Source organism: Mus caroli, unplaced genomic scaffold (assembly GCF_978045245.1).
Source record: "Mus caroli unplaced genomic scaffold, Mus_caroli_1 scaffold_5, whole genome shotgun sequence".
In the NCBI taxonomy this organism is placed as follows: domain Eukaryota; kingdom Metazoa; phylum Chordata; class Mammalia; order Rodentia; family Muridae; genus Mus; species Mus caroli.
Window position 1 is genome coordinate 33830871 of NW_028227260.1, and position 22191 is coordinate 33853061.

Genomic DNA, 22191 nt, shown 5'->3' on the forward strand with positions numbered 1-22191 from the left:
CTAGCACCAACATACTTACTGCTATCCTGTTCTTCATGGCTCCAGTTTGTAAACAATACATGTTCCCCAAAAGATAGAGTTGATAAAGAAAACATTTACACAGTGAAATATTGCTAGACCATTCTATAGGGGGAATCTCAAAATACACAGGAAAATGGCATCTGGCATGTTTGGTACAGGGAGATACTGTGTGTACCACCAAAAGAGAAACATAAACACCAACCGGGCCACAGAGCCTTCAATCTACATTGGAGTCATACTTACAAGACAAGCAAGGTCGGTGGCAGCAAAAAGTCGTGAGAGCAACCAACTGATATCACTTGTGACTTAAAGCCCACTACATAAGATGGAACCTGTCCTCAATAGTACTTGGGTGGCTGAGAACCAGACACGAGATATTCTAGGGTCCTAGTGTAAAAAACACATTGTAGTTTAAAAAAATAAAAAGTAGCAATAAAGTGACTCCTAATGACGTCCCTTATATGCACATAAGTACCTGAGTGTTCATTCCTACATAGATCCCTCCCTCACACCCATCCCCTGACAGTTCAGGGAACCCAGAGGGAAAGGGGGCAGACAAAGATTGTGAGCCAAGTGGACAGACGGAGGACAACACATGAACAAAAGGCTGGTTCTCAGCTTGCCTAAAGCTGTGGCCCTTTAACACGTGTCATCATGCTGTGGTGACCCACAGCTGTAAAATCGTTTTTGTTGCTATTTCATGACTGTAGTTTTGATACTGTCACAAATTATCAGGTGATTCTCTTTCATGCAGGATGTCTGACATGATACCCATGTGAAAGTGTCATGTGTCCCCTAGAGGGGTAGTGACCCACAAGGGGAGATCCATTGCTCTGAAAACCACATGATCAAAGCTCACAGGGACTCACATAGACAGAGGGAGGCGTGCACAGAGCCTGCAGGTTTTCCGGTGTTATATATCTGTGTGTGTGTGTGTGTGTGTGTGCACGTGTGTGTAACCATGTGTGTACGTGTGTATGTGTGTATGTGTCTGTGTGTCTGTATCCGTGTCTGTGTGTGTGTGCATGTGCTTGGTGTGGTGTGCATGTGTCTGTGTGTGCATATGTGTATACAAGTGTGTTCGTGTCCATGTATGTGTGTGTGCATATGTGTGTGCATGTGTGTGTGCATGTGTATCTGTGTGTATGTGTGTATGTGTGTGTGTGTATAAAGCAAATTCCAATTTAGGTATTTTAATGGGATTCATGAGTATACAAATGAGTGGATCTGTGATTCTTGTGCTTTCCTTAAGATCTTTTCTCCTTTTACTTTGTTTCATTCAAATCTGATCTGATAGCATTTGCTTTCTCTTTCTGTATTTTATTTTGTCATTATTTAATAATATCCCTTAGAAGCCTGTTTTTTTTTCTAGAGACAGACAGAGAGGGAAAAGATTCACGTGGGGAGGAACTATGAGTCACAAGGCAAAGGGAAGCCATAATCTGGATATATTGTATGAGAAAAAATATGGTAACAAAAAAGAAACTGATAATAAAAATACAAAAGCTATTTTCACAGAGAGATCTGCAAACCTCTTCTTGCAGCAACCATGGAGCTACGGGAGTATTATTTGTTTTTGAAGCAATTTGTTTATGTGTAACTAATGGGTATACTATGAGAGATGGCTTGTTAGGGGTCAGGTGCTCACCACAACTTAGGTGTGTTGGTGAGTGGACCATTTTGTGCAGTCAGTATTTATCCTCCAGCTTTCAGTCAGTTCCTGTGATGGACCTTCAGTTACAAGACTCACTCACAGGACAAGGCTCTCAGTCACTAAGCCATCTCCTCAGTACCAAGTAATTATTTTAAAACTAAACAATGTTGACATTATTCATCTTCAGAAAACTTTACCAAAAATTTGTTGTGTATGCTTCGGCATTTCTGAGGATGAATGGTTAAGGTTCTGTTGGTCTCTTAATTACCAGCACAACAATAAACCTAAGAGGCTGTAGTGGCATCCATATGTTTGTGGTAGATAATAGCTATATAATTGAACTTAATATCTGCTGTACCTCAAGGAAATAATTCCTAGTTCTAGAAATCTATCCAAATATTCAGGGCTAGTGAGACCATTGCTTTTGGAGAGATCTAAAAACTGTGAGTTTACAAAATAAAAATAATTCCCAATTTCATTACAGATATCAAAATATTTATGCTTGTATTCATAGGTACATATAAACACTGTCCCCATAAAAAGAAGAAAAAAAGGAAAACAACATTCTATTAACCACAGACAAACACATTACAAAAACTGAAGCCTGTAAAAGTAAAGAGAAACACTGATCCTGTGATGCCCAGATCCAGGGGCTCCATCTGCATCTAACACTCCTTTGCAACTGAGGCTCACAGGTCATCATGCAATAAGGGGAAGAAGGATTCTAAGAACCAGAGGAACAGGAAGTGTGGTGTGTGATTGCATCTCCTAGAAATGTGGTCTGCTCTAAAACTATAGACATATGAATAACATTATACCAATTAAACAGACTGCACTTATATATTTAGAAATATATACCTAGTTATGTAGACTTAATTAAATATAAAAGTGCATCTGATGGAGAACACATCAGCTACATGGCGAGTACAGACTGAGGTGAGTAAAGGCAAGGAGAAATCAAATAATTATTATTTATTTGAAATACATAATAGTGTGTGTTTTAAGTTTAAAAATGTAAATTCTCACTAAGACAAAATGGATGCCAGTCAGCAGAGGATACTACACCCAGCAAAAATTTCATCCACGTTGATGAAAAAATTATCTTAAAGGAAAGAACCAAATGAAGGGAAACACACACACACACACACACACACACACACACACACACACTCTATCACCACCAATGTAAAAATAATAGGAAGTTACAATTGTTGGACATAAGTATCTCTCAAGAACAATGGAATCAATTCCCCAATAAAAAGACACAGGTTAATTGAATGGACACCAAAACAGGATCCATCATTCTGAGTAGAAGAAATTCACCCAGACATGGAGGATAAACAATACCTCAGAGTAAAAGGCTGGAAAGGGATTTATCAAGTAGACTCAAAAAGCAAGGTCTGGTTTCCATCCTAACATAATGACATAAGTCTAATAAAATAGACTTTCAACCAAAATCCATCAGAGGAGATAGGGGAGGGCACTTTGCACTCATCACAAGAAAAATCCACAAAGAAACGTCAATCACCCAGAAACTGATGGGAATAATGCAGAGTCCCACAGCCAAACATTCAGCAGAGGTTGGAGAATGCTGTGGAAGAGGGGGGAAAGGGTAGTAGGAACCAGTGAGGTCAAGAACACAACAACAAAACCTACAGAGTCCTGGGCTTATAGGTGCTCACAGAGACTGACCCACCAACCAGACAGCATGCATGGGAGGAAAGTAAGCCCTCTCTACATATAGGTAGTAGATGTGCAGCTAGTTTTCATACGGGAGCCCTAAAAAAGGAGCAGGGGCTGCCTCTCACTCCGTTGCCTGCCTTTGGAGTGGGGTGACATATCTAGCCTCAATAAGAAAAGATACATCTATATTCCTACTGAAACTTGATATGCCAAAGCAGGTTGATATCCATGGAAGGGCTACTCTTCTCAGAAGAGGAAGGGAGGGAAGATGGAGAAGTCGAAAGGAGAGGGAGATAGGGGAAGCTGGGATACACAGGGAAGTACAAATAAATTATTTAATGAAAAATGTAGAAATACATACATATATATTACAAAGCCTAAAATATTATTATCTGTTAAAGAATGAATACTACATATGCATAGTTCATTTGCAGTGTTTCTGTGCATCCAGTTGTTTGTTGTAGAAACTGTAGTCCTGTTTCAAATGTTGCCTTTTCTTTACTGTGGCTTTGCTTGTTCTTGCCCTCTGACATACTCTTCTAGAAATAGATCTTAATGTTTATGCTTCTTACCTGGTCCTGTCATTGAGCGTTTAGTACGTTGTACTGGAATAAGAAGAAGAGAAACAGAGTCAGGAGCTATCAAGACTGTCTGGAAAATGCAAAACGACTCGTCAAGTTGTACATATCAGAATCGCTCACTTAGGACAACCATTCCTGAATGAAGTGGGAAACAGAATGAATTTATGTCTAGGGTTTTTGTAAAGAATGGTAAGCCTATATGGCTGGACACATCCTTCAGAAGATACAGCTGTGTCTTCTGCTTTCAGAGGGCCCAGCATCAGATGCATATAACTACACTAGAAGTATCACATTTCCCAGTGACGCCTGCACCAGGGCCTCTAATCAACCCCCACTTTGGTCATTACTAAACACCTGTGCTCTGATAAAAATACTCACAGACACATGCACAGAATTTTAAAGTGAAATGTTTTAAAGAATTTGAATATTAGGTCATAAAACACAATTGAATTAAAGTTAAAACGCACTTGCCTTATCTCTCTGACTTTTAAACAGAAGTGCAATTTTATTACTCTAAATAACTAATCAATCAGCTATAATTACATAATTGTGACTTGAAACTGGATGAAGCACAGCATAATAATTTTGATTGACACATTAGTTTTGCTTTTGTAAGATGAAAGATATTCATTGAATACATCACGCATAGCACCACAGGAACCATTGATGCTCAGGTTTAGAAAGGAATAGAGTACATAAAAGGTTTTAGTATGTTAATCAAGTTCAAACATTTAGAACAAGAAGGTTTGGTCCAAGACATAATTTATTGTGGTCACAGAAAATGCTGTGTCTGAAGGACTAAAGTCTGAACATTTTCAGCAAGCTATGATCCTCCTAGACCACAATGAATCAGTGCATCTGTCTTGCAGCAAGAGACAGGGCCACAGACCAACAATCAGCTTGCTTGGGAGGCAAAGTCAGATGAATCTTTGAGCTCAAGGCAAGTATTTCCTACAAAGTGCCAGGACAGTCAGGGCGACACAGAAAACCTGTCTCAAAAAAGAGTGACCTTGGGGCTGAGCAAGAGTGTGATCTGTTGGTGAGCCTGGCTTCCTGTGGTCGCACAGCTCCTCTGAGACTCTTAGGACATCCGGTAGACTTTGTTCTGGCTCTGCTCCTTGCCAGCCATGCTGCTCTGGTTCCTCAACCTCATGTGTTCTGGTGAGTTCTGCTGAGGATGAAAAGTGTGAAATAACAGGGTAGAATTATCATCTTGGGAGGTGAGAATTGTCCGAAGCAGAAATCCTGGCTTCCATGGAGGGTGTTGGTGCATAAGGTCATATAAACAATGTGGGCTCTGATTCCACTGTTTAGAGGATGCACAGAAACTTCAGGTCTCTGAGGGTCAATCTACTGTGAAAGGAGATCTTGCATCATGAGGTTTTGTCTTCCAGGTTTCTTCCTAGTCCAGAGGATGTCAGCACACGTGGGTGAGTCCTTCCCTAAAACATGGAGTTATAGTCCATTTCCATAGATGGGTTTTATTCTGACAGGAGAGCAGGCAGTATGATTTTGGGGGGACAGGGGCTGGTGTGTGGAATTGGTGCTGAGTCTTTTGAACTGCAAAGGAAAGACTCTCCAATCCTGCCTCTCAGTCTGTCCTACATAATCCTGGGCTCTGTGCCTGGCAGAGTTGGATATTAACCTTTGATTGGATGAGCAAATTTTATGGTTTGGGGGGACAGTGTTTCTGTCTGTAGTCCTGGATATCCTACAACTCACTTAGTAGACCAGGATGGCCATGAACTCAGAAATGCACCTGCCTTTGCCACCCAAGTGCACTAGTTAAAAGCATGTGCCACAACACCAAATATATATTAAGCTGTTTTAATTTTTTTCTAAATCACTCTTTTTTTCTGTACTATTACCCAAAAGTCCCACACTTATTTGAGGTTTTGATATATTAATTTATTATGGATCATGTATGTGTTGCTCGACAAATTGTTTCGGGTATTAATTTTTCTTCAGACATTCCTTTTACTAATAAGATTTTTGTACCACTAGCACAGTATTGTAATGCCTTTCCTTGTCTTACTTTTGAAGAATCATTTCACCTTTTCTACGTGAAGATGTTTTCCTATAGCTCATTACCAGCCCTTTATTTCAGCTTGAAGAACTCCATGGCATTTCTGGACCGTTTGATGAGGAACTCTGTCTGCTAGAGGTTTTCTGACACAAGTTTCCCATACTTCATGTCTGTAAGACAGTTTGCTGCTGTCTCTAGTCAGACTTTTTCTTTTTCCCCCTTTCTCACTGAAAACATCATCCTGGTCTCTTGTGACTTGTAGGCTCAGAAAGTGGCCATTAGCTGTATTAGAAATCGTTATGTCTAATTATTCTTTGTCATGCAGATGCCAGGATCTCTTTTAATAATGTGCTCTGTAACCTTATTTATCTGGGTTGAATTTTTTTTGTGTCATCTTGGACCTGATCATTTCCATACTACTCATTGTTTAAAGAGTGTTCTCTATTTTTTCTCTAAATGAGTTTTCTGCTTATTTTTATAGACATTTTCTTCTTTTTCTTAGTATTTTACAAATTCTGTGAGAAATTCACACCCTATGTTTTAATTACATGCTTCCTCCTGCCTAAATTCTTAAGAAATATCTCTCCTATGCTCCCAAGTGAATGTCTGTTTTCCTTTACCCTCTAGTGATATTTAATGACTGATAATTTGTTATTTGTGTAGCATCAAAATATATGGTTGTTTTTCATCATTGTATTTTAATATACTTTCCATACTTAGAGGTGCAATTATATAACATCTTATCTAAGCTCACTTGTTCTTTTTTATTTAACAAATATGCTACAGAAACATTCTATTAAGTTTTTTAAAGTTTTATCTATTTATTTATTTATTTGGATTCCAGTCATTGCCCCTGCCTTGGTCCCCTCACCCACACTTCCTCATCCTGTTCTCCTCTCCCTTGCTTCTAAGAGGTGAGCCTCCCTCCCCAATGAGGCCTCCCCTTCCCTGGGGCCTTGAGTCTCTCAAGACTAAAGTCCATCTTGCTCCACCAAGGACTGGCCAGGCCTGCCTTGTGTGTGTCAGGGCCTACGGCTGCTCCTCTGCTTCTGGTTGGTGGCTCAGTCTCTGGGAGAGCCATGGGGTCTGGGTTGGTTGAGACTGTAGGTCTTCCTATGGAGTCACTCTCCCTTTCATCTTCTTCAATCCTTCCCCTAATTCTACCAGAGGGGTCCGGGACTCCAGTGAAAGGGTTGGGTGAGAGTATCTGCCTCTGTCTCAGGCAGCTGCAGGTAGGGCCTCTCAGCGGACAGCTATGCCAGGCTCCCTCTATAAATATGTGATAGCATCAGTAACAGTATCAGGCCTTGGTGCTCCCCATGAGATGGATCCCAACGTGGGCCAGTCATTGGATCGCCTTTTCTTCAGTCTCTTCTCCATGTTTGTCCCTGCAGTTCTTGTAGACAGGAACAATTGTGGGTCAGGAGTTTTGATGGTGGGTTAGTAACTCTGACCTGCCACTTGAGGTCCTCTCTATCTACTGGAGGTGGATGCTTTGAGTTCCCTCTTTTCAAAGTTGGGCACTTTGTCTGAGGTCATGCCCATTGAATCCTGAGCGTCTCTCACTTCCTGGGTCTTTGGTCTTTCTAGAGGTTCCCTTCCCTCCCCCCAGGGTGCTTATCTCCATTCATTCTCTAGGCTTTCTAGGCTTCTTTTCTTTCCCCTCATATATGATCCTGTTCCCCTTTTCCTTCTGCCCTCCTATACTGCTCCCTCCTTCACTTAGCCTCCAGTGATTATTCCCTTCCCCCTCCTAAGTGGAATTGAAGCCTCCTCACTTGCTCCTTTCTGCTTGTTACATTTATAATGGTCTGTAGGCTGTATCCTAGGTGTTCTGTACTTTTAGACTAATATCCACTTATAAGTGAGTACATATCATGCATGTCCTTTTGGTTCTGGGTTACCTCACTCAGGATAACATTTTATAGTTCCATCCATTTGCCTACAAAATTCATTATGCCCCTGTTTCTAATAGCTGTAAAGTATTCCACTCTGTAAATGAAACGCATTATCTGTATCCTTGCTTTGGTTGAGGAACATCTGGGTTGTTTCCAGCGTCTGGCTATTACAGACTTATAAGGCGTCTATGGACATGGTAGAGTACGTATACTTGTAGAATGGTGGGGCATTCTATGGCTATATGTCTAAGAGTAATATAGCTGGGTTTTCAGATAGACTATTTACAATTTTCTGAGGACCCCTCAGACAGATTTCCAAAGCAGTTGTACCAGCTTGCATTCCTACCAACAATGGAGGAGTGTTTTTCTGTCTCCACATCTTGGCCAGTATGTACTGTTACCTTTTTGATCTTAGCCATTTTGATTGGAGTGAGGTAGAATCTCAGGGTCATTTTGATTTGCATTTTTCTGATGGCTGAGGATTTTGAACATGTTTTAAATGTTTCTTGGACATGTGAGACTCTTTTGCTGTGAATTCTCCATTTAGCTATGCACCAAATTTTCAATTGGATTATTTGGTTTTCTGGAAGTTGACATCTTCATTTCTTCATATATTTTAGATATTAGCCTGCTGTAGGATGTGGGATTAGTGAAGATTTTCTTCCCAATCTGTAGGTTTCCTTTTTATCCTATGGACAGTATCTTTTGCCTCACAGATGCTTTTTAGTTTCCTGACATCCTATTTATCAATTGTTAATTTTAGAGCCTGAGCTACTGGTGTTTTATTTGGGAACTTTTCCCCTAAGCCAATGAGTTTGAGGCTCTTTCTCACCTTCTCTTCTATGAGAAGAGTGGTGGAGCTCAGGGAGGTGGGACAGGTCCTGTGTCAGCTGGGCTGTGCGGGTGTCCCAGCAGGTGTGTGTATTTGTGCTAGATTCTCACTTGTGTTTTTCCTTTGTGTCGTCCTCCTGGGAGGATCACAGGATGCCGCAGTTGGGCACATATGAGGCTGCTGATCTTTTAATTGTGTGTGTGTGTATGTGTGTACATGTACTATAGCACATTCTATCTCAAAGTCACCCAAGTGACCAAGTAAAGCTGTATTCCAAGGTTTCACATGTGTGGAGCCTTGGAACGGTGGTAAAACTACATGTCTGCATCTACCTTGTCACTAGCAGTGTAGAAGCATGAGTCAGTATGACAACTGTGGATGGAGACTGTCTTAGTTAGGGTTTTACTGCTGTGAACAGACACCATGACCAAGCCAAGTCTTATAAAAAACAACATTTAATTGGGGCTGGCTTACAGGTTCAGAAGTTCAGTCCATTATCATCAAGGTGGGAGCATAGCAGTATCCAGGCAGGCATGGTGCAGGAGGAGCTGAGAGTTCTATGTCTTCATCCAAAGGCTGCTAGTGGAAGACTGACTTTCAGGCAACTAGAGTGAGGATCTTATACCCACACCCACAGTGACACACCCATTCCAACCAGGTCACACCTATTCCAACAAGGCAACACCTCCAGATGGTACCACTCCCTGGTCCAAGGATATACAAACCATCACAGAGACTTATATGAGAATACAGAAAGAACAAATGTGTTCAAAACACTGCGTTCCTCCAGATTTCTTGGAGATTTTCTTCTTTGGAAAGTGCTATGGGATTTCTTGCTCTCACCCCTGAGTTCTTGAAAATTTACAAAGTAATCCCTCATCTGATAATTGTTATATATCTAGAGTTGATGAATGTGAATAAAAAACATTCATTTTCTGTTATCTAACAAAGAATTTCCCCCTAATCATCAGATATAATCCTTTTTGGGTTTTTTTGTTTTTTTTTTTATATATTTTATTAGGTATTTTCCACATTTACATTTCCAATGCTATCCCAAAAGTCCCCCATACCCTCCCCCTCCCCACCCCCCTACCCAACCACTCCCACTTTTTGGCCCTGGCATTCCTCTGTACTGGGGCATATAAAGTTTGCACAACCAATGGGCCTCCTTTACACTGATGGCTGACTAGGCCATCTTTTGATACATATGCAGCTAGAGTCAAGAGCTCCTGGGTACTGGTTAGTTCATAATGTTGTTCCACCTATAGGGTTGCAGATCCCTTTAGCTACTTGGGTACTTTCTCTAGCTCCTCCATTGGGGGCCTTTGATCCATCCAATAGCTGACTGTGAGCATCCACTTATGCGTTTGCTAGGCCCCCGGCATAGTCTCACAAGAGACAGCTATATTTGGGTCCTTTCAGCAAAATATTGCTAGTGTATGCAATGGTGTCAGCATTTGGAAGCTGATTATGGGATGGATCCCCAGATATGGCAGTCTCTAGATGGTCCATCCTTTTGTCACAGCTCCAAACTTTTTCTCTGTAACTCCTTCCATGGGTGTTTTGTTCCCAATTCTAAGAAGGGGCAAAGTGTCCACACTTTGGTCTTCGTTCTTCTTGAGTTTCATGTGTTTAGCAAGATATATCTTATCACTGAGAAGTGGATATTAGCCCGGAAACGTAGGATACCCAAGATATAATCCTTTTTGAATTGCAAATTTTATGACTAAATCTGCTTGACTATTAAATATTTATTGTAAGACTCTGGGTTAACAAATCTTAGCATACAAAGGTATACCATATTTATATAATAGTTAGGGAACACTGATTATTTGAAAATAACCTATTGTGATTTTTTAAAGAGGAATACAACACATACTAACATGCTCACCCCATAAAGCAAATCTATGACAGACCAAAAAATGATTGCATCAATGTCGTATTGGGTTATTCTGTGTGTTTACTGAGATTAATACTAGCTGTAGAGATGAGGGATTATTTACAGAAGAACGAAGAAACTCAAAGCATAACTAAATGCATACCTCAATATGGGTGTTTTTCATGAAGGGCAAAGCCATGGAACACCACACAACTTTCAGGCACTCGCCATGACTCAGAGATCTCCTCTTGGAGCTCAGCTGTCCTGGCTTCTTAATTATTTTATAGAGCTTAAAATGGACACAGGTAAATCATGCAAGTTTTAGCTTTACAGGAAATTTGAAGTTTATTTAACCTCCTAAGAGTCATGAGACCCTCAGCCTCTCTCATTAGAACAGGGATAGTTTAATTCAGAGAAAATTGTTATAGAAAGGACCCCAAAGAATTAAAAATTGTAGATTTAATTCTCAAGAATAAAGGGATCATTAAAAATTTACTCTGTTCCTCTTCTTGCAGGAAATCATGATAAACCATCCCTATCTGCCTGGCCAAGTTATATTGTTCCTCTGGGACAGAACGTGACTCTTACATGTGACTCTCATGGTAGATCTAACATATTCAAGCTGTACAAAGAAGAAGGGTCTCCAATCCATCAGTTACATGAGACTGCATTTCAGAAGAGCCTTGTCTTTGGTCCTCTGACCAGAGAACATGCGGGGACCTACAGATGCTTCCATCCTCAATACGCTAATGAATTGTCAGCACATAGTGAGCCTCTAAAAATCATAATTTCAGGTCAGAGTCCATATTTGGACTACCATTTCATACCCCTGATTCTCCCTACCCTAGAAATTCCAGAAAGAGTTTTAGTCAGTTTCATCATTATAGAGGAATGTTCAACAAAGAAAATTGAATATTATGCTGGGCATGATGTAATACCCATGTATATGTACTTTCTTGTACTAAAGGATTCTTGAGTTTAAAATAATTCAAGGAAAAATTGGGCTTTTAAGATGGATGTTTGAAACCAGAAAAGGTATCAAAAATTGACATCAGGGTAAGAGACTAAATTAGTCTGGGTCTGTAGAATTACAACTGTTAGTATGACAAAAATAATTAATAAAACAGTAGTTAGCATTAAAAAGCATTGGCAGAGACACTCTACTACTAACACTGGCAGTGATAAAAAGACTCCAAGTGCCAAGGACAAATAAGGCCTCTAGAAGATGAAAGGAAAAGATAATGAAAAATTTCTAGTGATTTGAGCAGTGACATGTCCCTGCAGAAACCTTCCTTATGACATTTGGCTTGTTTCAAAATTCTGATCTCCAGAATACATTTACTTTTTTTTAAGAATAGTATTTGTGATCATTTTCTGCATGTGATTGGAAATTAATAGAAAGATAGATATCAATGGGCATCTTAAAACCTAGAGAAGAGATGTCCAGAAAGAAGTAGGCCAGGATGCTGACTCACCAAAGTTTTGGAGAGGACAATGCTCATGAACATGAATGACAAGTGCCTGATATAAATTTGTATAAAAGAGATGATCAGAAGAGATTCTCTGTTAATCACACTCACTACTAAATACCATGTTTTTCCAAGGACTACAGTTGATCAAAAGTAGCACAAAGTGACTCATAAAAGAGCCTGAGATTAAGCTTCTCATGTTTCCTGCTCTCCCCAAACCTGGAAAGGGGCAATGGGATCCATGTTAGAATGGTTCAGAAGCTACATTCTCACAAGTCAATGGGAAAATATTGTGCTGCTGACAGAACCAAAGAATTGAGAAGGGGATTTAGAGACATGGAGGAGTCTGTTTACAAAGTTGACATAAGCACAGAAATGCACACAGGGTCACTGACAGGGAAAACAGGGTAATAAAGGGAGGACTATAGATTTTACAAAACATGGAGAATGTGATCAAGTCTGTGCAATGTCCTTATTTCTAGGAATCTACATGAAACCTTTCCTCTTGAATCTACAAAGTCCCCTGGTGAATTTAGGAGGGAATGTGACCCTGGAATGTCACTCAGAGAATATGTTTGATATATACATTTTGATTTCACACAGAATGGGAATAATCAAGAACTCTGTCCAAGTTTCTGCAGAATATCATGATAGTGGGTCATATGTCAGCTACTCAATAGGTCCCATGACACCTGAACTTGTTGGGACTTACACATGCTATGGTGCTAACAGTTACTACCTGTATGAATGGTCAGACCCCAGTGACCCCATTGACATCAAAATCACAGGTAAGAGAGTGCACACCTGTTCTTTACCCTCTTCCTGATGCATAATAGACATTGTGTAGTGTGGAAGCCTTGGGGCATCAGGTGGAAGATAACTGTGGGAAATTTAGAGAATAGAAGCCTTGGTGGGCATTTTACTGGCATAGACAATATAAACAGAGATACAAGGCCAGACAATTGGTTATTCTGTAAGACACCAATGCAGGGAAGTACAAAGGTGTCACAGGTAGAGATAAATATTCAGGGGTCAGGGGCCACTGGGTGAGCTTCATTTAACCAGAGAGAATGAGGTACTTCTACTTGCATTCAGACACTTGGGCAGAATTTTGTTTGGCTTCTACCTCTGTAAGAAATCTGCCAGAAGAACCATATATCATACCTCAGGTTAATTGCTTAGGTGGAGTGGTTCTTAATGAGACTTTAAGACTTTGCACAGGTGTAACCTAGCTTTGACAACTGTTTGACAATTCTTCCATTTTTTTTGATTCACCCACTATTAACCCCAGAAAACCATAGCCTTGGGTGATTTAATAGAGCTCCAATCACTGTCTATTGTCTACACATCCAAACTTTTTCAGTTCTTTTTCTGAAATTATTCAGACATTCTAGGATGGCTAAAATGAATCTAAGAAATTGTGCCCAGTGGTATATACATAATTGCATCATGGGAGAAGAGAGAGAGAGAGAGAGAGAGAGAGAGAGAGAGAGAGAGAGAGAGAGAGAGAGAGAGCGCTGAAAAAAAGAAAGCATGGCATGTGTAGAAAACCTATAAGAGAAAAACCTATAAAATCAAGAGCCTGGATGGAATATTTGCAAGTGCAAATGGAGAAATAATGGCAGATGTTGGATGTTTCAAAACAGGTCTGTGGAAGCACATGATATTATATACTCAGGCAATAATACACTGAGAGGAACAAGAGAGGGGCGAACTTCATGGTCCCTTCATGGTAGCAAACACTTTCATGAGATATTACATGCGTATTCAAGAGAGAGTAACATAGATAGCAAAAAGAGACAAGACAGAAAAGGAATAACTGAAAATAAATCAGTTTCTAGATTTTTAATATGCACTAAATAGTTAAGTTTTAAATGATGAAATTATGGAGTAATTTGAATGGAGAAAGGTTATCAGAGAGGGATGGAAAAGCAGGTGGAATGTATATGTCATCAAGGAAGAAATGAGCGGGAGGGAAAGGACCGGCAAAGGGGTCACAAGGGAGGGATGGAAATAAAATGAACAAAATGAACTTTTAGAGGAGGTCATGATGAAGATATTTAATTTGCATGCTAATTAAGATAAAATCATATGTAACTCAAATTAAATGCATCAATGTGCAAAACAATTGAAAAAGATGAAGGTGTATAAAACAACAGTTAGAAAAAATAAAGAGACTGGTAAATGTTGAGAGACAATAAAAAATATTTGCCTAAACATATTCAATATTAAACATACACAGAAACACACAAAAACACACACCACCACCACCACTACCACCAAAGAACAACAATTAAAAAGCAATTTAATTGTCATTTAACTTCAAAAACTAAAAAATATTTTAAAGAAGTATAAAAATACCTTATGTACACATAAAAATATTTCATAAATCCAGTGTTAGATAAAATTCATATATATTAACAAAAGACATACTTTCAAAAACAGATGGAATGAAATAATAGCAATAGAGGTAAAAACTGTCAAAAATCAAAAGTAGGGAGAAAATGTTTGAGTACCACAGTTAGATCAGAGTCAAAGTATGACTCTATAGACAGAGGGATGGCAGAGAGAGAGTGTGAGAAATTGAGTGGAGAAGTAGAGAGTTGGAGGCAGGGAGATTGCTGAGAAGGACAGATCAAAAATTTGAGAGGGAGGAGTGAACACTAAGAAGTGAATGAACAGGGGAAGTGAACGAACAGGGATAAGAATCTAGAACTCATTAAAATGAAATATGGGCGCTGAAGATATTGTTCCACAACTGATGGCTTCAGGTGCAGGAGAGGAAGGGGAAGGAGCCAATGATATTTAAGGGTGTGACACTGGGAATTTGACCGTTCTCCAATGAGTGCATAGATAACAAAGTTGGACTTTTTACCTTTTAGATTTTTCCTATTTTTGTTTCTTTTATTTTTATTTCATATTTTTGGGGAGGGAGGTCACAAGAGTGAGGAAATTAGTATAGAAGGGCTGGGAGATGAATGTGATGTGGGTGCGTGATGTGAAATTCTGAAGGAAAAATAGTATTAAAGATAGACAGGGAACATGGAGTTGGGTGAGGAGAAGGAAAGATGGGTAAGAGGGTTGCATGTGAGAGGAGCGGGGGAGAAGAAGAGCTCTATAAAATATATCTTATGAAATTATCAAAGCAATCAACAAAAAAGTAGTCAGACCTTCTAAGAGACTGTGTCTTCTCTTCCAGGTGTATACAAGAAACCTTCTCTGTCAGCCCTGATGGGCCCTGTGCTGATGATGTCAGGAGAGACCATGACCCTGTCTTGCATCTCTGACCATCAGTTTGACACGTTCCATATGTCCAGGGAAGGGGTGCCTCAGGGACAGGGGATGCCTGCAGTGCAGAGCCACAGTGGTAAATTCGAGGCAAAATTCCTTCTTAGTCCAACGATCCAAAAAGGGAACTATAGATGCTATGGCTCTTTCAGGAACTCTTCCCATGTGTGGTCCTCCCCAAGTGACCCCTTGTACCTTCCTGCCAAAGGTAAGACTGTCTCATATATATCTCATGTCCGGTAATTAATGAGACCCTGAGGCTAGGCCATTCCTGAGAACCATCCTACTGATGGGGAGGAAATACTTAAATACGTATACATATACATGTATACACATTCATGTACATATGCAACATATATACGTAAATGCCTATGCATCATATACATATACAAATGCATATGTATTTGCATATCAATCATATACTAATACATATATGTGTATACATACACACACACATATATATATATATACATATAAAACAAAAATTGAGTCATCAATATTAATACAAGTGTGTACACAGAACCCTCCTTAACAATTATAATTGAAGAAAAAGATGCTTTCAACTTAAGAATATTGGGATGTTAAAAGAAACCTGTAAGAAAGGGTAAGAGGAAAACACTGAGGAAATGAAATGGAGTGACAAAGGGATATAACTATATTTCCATTAAAAACATTTAAAGAAGAGATGAAGTTTAAGTGAAGGTATTACAAAATGATAGACAGGGAACTTGCCAATAAATCCTTATCTTGTCAGCCAGACACATTTGGTATCTGTGTATCCAGACAGATATAGGCAGGAGTCAGGCCAGTCTTATGAGGAATAAGGTTGGGATCAGCTTGGGTAGATCTGAGATTGTACAGCACTTCTGCTCACATAGAGCTCTCCACAGTATTTCTATTATCTCAGTACAATTTGAAATCCAAGGACTCATTTCCTTTAAGCAAACCACATAAGGCATCTTATACCTTTAAATGCTCAGCACTAAGTAGTGAGGTAGTACTGGTCATGGTCCAATCTCAAAGGACATTCCATCAGAGGATGACAGACAGCGCCACTGACCAGCTCTTGTTCCCTCTCCTGTCCCCTTCTCTACTAAATTCACAGGAAACTGCCCTGCATGCACAGAAGCAGACACCAAAACAAGTGAGTAAATGACTCCACTTCTCTCTTGTAAAAACATGGTTACCAAAACTTCTTTGGGTTCATGTTTTGGCTCCGTTGCCTCAAGGCTCTTTAGTCTTATCCTGGTCATCTCCATTCTCTGATTCTTAAACTCTGAAACATCGAAGGTTGTTTAGGAGCAGTGTGGACCCTATAGGGACTGCTCATCTCTCACTCCTGAACCTAAGATCTCCTGTAATTGAAAAAGAGAGTAAATTGTACTCTCTTCCTCAAAACAATGGATGACTCCTGGAGAGAAGATGATGGGGCCTTTAAAAGGGAAGCAGACAGAAGGAAAATTTTATAAAAATCCAACCTATGGTGGGATACACTTGATTTCACTTTTCCCCTTAAAGAGAATTAAGCATTTGGTTCAAGGGTATTGCAGATGTAAACTGAGCACTGTTACCAATCTGAGATTAAGATACTGAACACAGGGTCTGCACTGCTGGTCCTACAGCTTTTGGCCCCTGGGTATACTGCCCTGATATTCTTGGATGTAGCCTTCTGCTGGAGAATGCTCAGCTTACAAGTAACAACATTCCTAAAGCTGTCACTTCTCCTAACATTTATCAATTGCCTATAACTCCTTTTGTATAGGTTGGATTCCACGTGCACCTCTCCTCTCCATGCTGTAATTTTCTCTAGCTTGAACTTGGACTGGTCTTGGTCACTGTGACGCCTTTTTATGAAGTTCATACATGCAACTACCCTGCTGTGTCCACAAGACAGTTTCCTTGTATTTATTCATGGCCTTTTGTGCAATCTCATCTCCTATCTCTTTCACAAGATCCCTGAATATACAGAAAAGATGTGATATAAACATCACATTTAGGGTCAAGATTTCTCTAGTCCCTTACTCTCTATAACTTTTCCAGTTGTGTATATCTATAAATAACCACCTGTCACAAATACAAGCACTTCTGCTGAGAGTTAAGAAACTCACTAATATACATGTCTAATTGTTGTATGCCTGCTCGTGGCCTACATGAAGCGGGTACATCTGGAAGGCAGGCTGGGGCTGAAGGAAACTTAGACTGCGAGAGAAATTAATGGAAACCAAGACACGTTTTCTGTTCAAGGCCTGCAAGTTTACTAAGAGACCATGCTTATAAGGGGAAATGCCCACCCCCCCTTCCCCCCCCCTCCCCCGGCTTGGAGCCATTGTAAGCACTTGGTTGCCAGGCTGATTGCCTATTCAGGAATGTCTCAGGAAGACAGGTTCAGCCTCTAGGCAGGTAGCAGAAGAGCAGGGCAGTTGTCACTTCACAAAGGAGCCAGTCAAGTCAGAAAGCTGCACCACAGGTGGCCCCATCTTAGTGGCAACATGGTCTGTACCAGCCAGCTTCAGGTTGGGGGAGGCTACATCTAATCATAAGTCATTAGGATTCAGTGAAATACTGTTGTGTCTGGCCAGCGGACCACATGTCTGGGTTCTAGTCTGGAAAGGCATCTTAGAAACCTGGAAGAGAAGAGGGGCTAGGCGGCACGAGATAAAGACGGAACCAAGACCTGGCTCTGCTCAAGGTTCCATTTTACTATTTAGACACTCCGTTAGGAAGGAGGGGGAGGGGCCCGATTCCTGCCAAATAATCTTGGAGTAAGGTTGCAGGTGAACACATGATGGCTTTGGAACAGCAAAGCAACAGGTTCCAGCACTGGGCATGGCAGAACAATTGAGCAGTAAGCTCCACCACTGAGCAAGCAGGTTTCAGGCTGAGGGAGTGGGGGAGGTTACAAAATACTATATGCAAATAAAGAATATATTTATATACTGTATTTATATTATAATAATATAAATAGAAGTACTAGGTTCTCCATCTTGTCCTTTAATGCTAAATAAATATATTAATTATCTGTCAATTAATAAATATTATGCAATGTAACAAAATGAGGATCCTAAGATTTACCTCTGAATTGGGTTAACATCTTTCTCCCAGATAACTACAAGAACCTGCATGTTCTAACTGGGCTCTTCGTGACCATGGTCCTTGTCGTCATCATCATCCTTTATTCTTGTTACTTTTCCAAACAGAATAAGTCTCAGAAACAAGCAGGTAGGTGTCATTTATGTAGAATGATAAGTAATGGAGGTATCATGGTGTGTATTTTTCCCTTACAAAAGGAAATTTAGCACACGATAAGGAAAACTAAGACTGTGCTTTCTAGAGAAAGCAACAGAGCTCTTGTACTTTTTCTCAGCTCTCAGAACACAGGCAAAAATCTCAATGTGCCTTCTGCCTCTTCATATCCAAGGCATAGACTTGTATATAGGGAAGGTCTTGTGTGTGTGTGTGTGTGTGTGTGTGTGTGTGAGAGAGAGAGAGAGAGAGAGAGAGAGAGAGAGAGAGAGAGAGAGAGAGAGAGAGAAAGAGAGAGAGAGAGATGGGTGGGTAGGTGGGTGAAAGGGGAGGTGGAGGGAGAGAGATAGACTGTGGTAAAGAGAGAATTGTGAGTGTGGAGCAAGAGAGGGATGGGGCTCTGAACAGAGAGAGGCAGACTTTAGAGTCTGCTCTGTGGCAGGTGAGGAGCTATGGGTTTTACTGCACATCTCAAGTACACTGGATTTGAAATGACAGTGCTGGACTATTTCACTACTTGTTTTTAATTTCTCCTGTCCCCTAAAAATGCAGCAGCCAGCATGGAACAAGAGTTTGAAGTTAAAAAAACAATAAACAGACAGGTAGGTCTTCCTGAGCATGTCATCTTCTGCCTAGTCTAATATCCCCTCATACTCTGCAATAATACATGCATACATCATTTAACATTTACTGCTTTCTAGGACATTGAAGGGCAAGAAGGACAGGAGGTGACATACACAGAACTTGAGCAGAGAATCTTCAACCAAAACTTGATGCCTCCCATTTCCAGAATTTCTGAGTCTTCTGCAGATACCATTGTGTACATGGAAATTATGAAATGATAAACTGAGATCAAAGAATGTCTGCACCCTCTGAGTTCTCAAAAAAAGATCTAAGGAAGTCTTTTGTGGAAAACAGAGCCTTTTCACCAACAAGGGCTGTTTGATGCAGTGAAATAACAGTTGGAATATGAAGGCAGAAATCCTTAAATTTGGGATTATCCTTTCTTATTCCAATATAATTCTTAATGTAGCTTACTGATACATAAAAAGACTATGGTCCTCACTGACAGCTGGACAGAAATCATATTCTATTTATTAGCCCATGGTTCCCTACTTATTCCCTTATTTCAGACCTCTACAATGTAACCAACTATATTTTTAGATCGACTTGAAGCTGCATGCTGTTTGTCTTATAATTCCATACCAACAAAGTTTCATTCTGCTTATTAGCATAGATTTCCAATATATAGTTATGCTGTACAACATAATGTATCTCAGAGCAATCATGTGTGTGTTTGTGAGTGTGTGTGTGTGCGCGTGCGTGTGTGTATAAAATTTTCTCACTCAATTACCCTACCTTGACTCTGTACCGCTCCTAACATCCTTCCAGAAGCCTGTTCTTAACTCTGGACTTAACATATACTGTTGTGTGTTCTCCAGGTGCTATTTGTTAAAGTCTCCTCCTACCAGGAGCATGTACCCTAACTCCCAGAGTTCACACAAGACATAAAAACCACAAGGAGCTATCCTACTAGAACAGGAGACTCAATAGTCACCTGAACACAATGACACTTAGGCCAAAAGACGGGGTGGGGGACAAAACCAAGGGAAGAACATCCAAAAACCACCCATCTAATAAAGATAAACTCAGAAATCAGCACCTAAACCTAATTAACCACAAAACCTAGATGACTAGAGGCAACATGAGAACACAATGATATCCAGAGCAAATAGCACCCCCAGAGCCCAGATATCCTACTACAGCAAACCTTGGATAGGTCAACACAGCAGAACCAGATGAAAATGACCTTAAATACAATCTTATGAAGATGATAAAGACATCTAAAGAGGAAATAAATTCCTTAAAGACATACAAAAATACAATCAAATAGGTGAAGTAAGTGGGAAAAAATTTTATGACCTGAAAACGGAAATAGATGTCATAAAGAAAACACAAACTGATGGAATCCTGAAGATGGAAAGCTAGGTATGTGATCAGAAGCTTCAAATGCAAGCATCACCAACAGAGTACAATATACAGAAGATTGAATCTCAGGCATAGAAGGTTAAATAGAAAAAAACTGATAAGTCAGTCAAAGAAAGTCCTACTTCTTGCAAAGGAGTGGTATAGGCAAGTGATAGCAACTGGAAGAAGAAGGATTGGGTTTAAAATATGAACAAGTAAAAATTGCAGAGCTGGGGTGGAGGCACATGCTTCTAATACCAGCACCAGAGAGGTTGAGGCAGGAGAATCAGGAGTTTAAAGTCATTCTTGGCTATATAACATGTTTGATGTCAGCCTGCGGTACATGAGACCCTGTGTCACAACAACAACAAAAGCAGCAGCAGTAGGAACAGCAAAAATGTAAAGTTTCGACATTAATGTGATGTTACCCCATACCAACTATGCAGGATGGCATGGTGTCCTCACATTTGTATGTTGAAAGTTTATCCCTTGTTGGCGTGGAGTGTGATCTTATTCAAAAATAGGGATGTTGAATTTGTAACTAACATAGTTAAAATGAAGTGACATTGGCATACAGTGAATGCCTAATCTGATAAGGCTGGTGATTCCATGAGAAAAACTTCGGAACCAAAGCAAACTTAAAGCACTCACAGGGTATGCATATGTCACACAACAGTACTCATACAACATACACAGGCACACACACCAAACCTCACAGCACACACACACCATGCACAGGCACACAGCAGACACACAGAAAGACAGACAGACAGACAGATAGACAGACAGACACACCACAAATAGGTATACAGCACAGGCACACACACACAGGCAGACACACATGCACATCATGCACAGGCACACAGCACAGACACACACACACACACACACACACACACACACACACACACATCTCACAGCTCACACACATCATACACAGAACACCACACACATGAGAGAGAGAGAACCAGAACACTCTGTGCACAAAGAAGAGAGCAGCGAGGCAGTCACCTGAGGTCATGTTAAAGTCCTGACCATGCTGACACTGAGGGCCATGTTCATGTCTGTGGGCTGATCAGATTTGGCCCTACCCCTTGCTTAGGCAGAGCAGGAAAATTGTCCCACCCCTCATAGCTGCAGTACTCCAGAGAGATGGATCCACACCTTCTCTGGGCATCACAATAAAACTGGTGCTGGTCATAGGTAACACTGCTCAGAGGGTTTCAGCAAGAGAGAATTGGACCTGCTCACTGACAGCTGTGCAGCAGCACAGCCTACCCTGCCCCTACCTGCACTTCTGCAGCAGTCAGGAAAGCAGACACTATTCTCTGTTGGACATTTGGGTATATGGATGTGGAGGAGACAGTCCTGCCCCTTGCTGTCTGTGGCAAGCAGGAGAGCTGGTAGCACCCCTTGCCTGGGCAGCATGGGAGAGCTGGTCCCTTCCATTGCCAGCTGCAGCACTCGGGAGAGTGAGCCCTACCTGAACCGCACAGTAGAACTGACCCTGGTGGAAGGAGGGTATAAGTGAGACCACCCTTAGAGTCACAAGACCCTGCTTCCTCCCTGCTCTCTTCATCAAAAGCCCTGAGAAGCCCTATCTGATTTTATTCTCAGAACAAAAATGAGCCTAGAAAGAAAAATTCCCA

General features: G+C 40.5%; 1 protein-coding gene and 1 long non-coding RNA gene across 2 annotated transcripts in view; one reads left to right on the forward strand and one right to left on the reverse strand.

Annotated features, from left to right (window-relative positions):
• LOC147004518 (uncharacterized) overlaps positions 1–22191 on the reverse strand; it is a 116044-nt gene that overhangs the window by 29045 nt on the left and 64808 nt on the right. The window lies entirely within an intron of this gene.
• On the forward strand, positions 5067–19348 carry LOC110289081 (killer cell immunoglobulin-like receptor 3DL1). Its single transcript, XM_021155284.1, is given in 10 exon segments — positions 5067–5100; positions 5334–5369; positions 11090–11368; positions 12526–12831; positions 15243–15539; positions 16437–16475; positions 18434–18550; positions 19127–19176; positions 19276–19305; positions 19307–19348. Coding segments are annotated over 10 exon segments (1230 nt in total).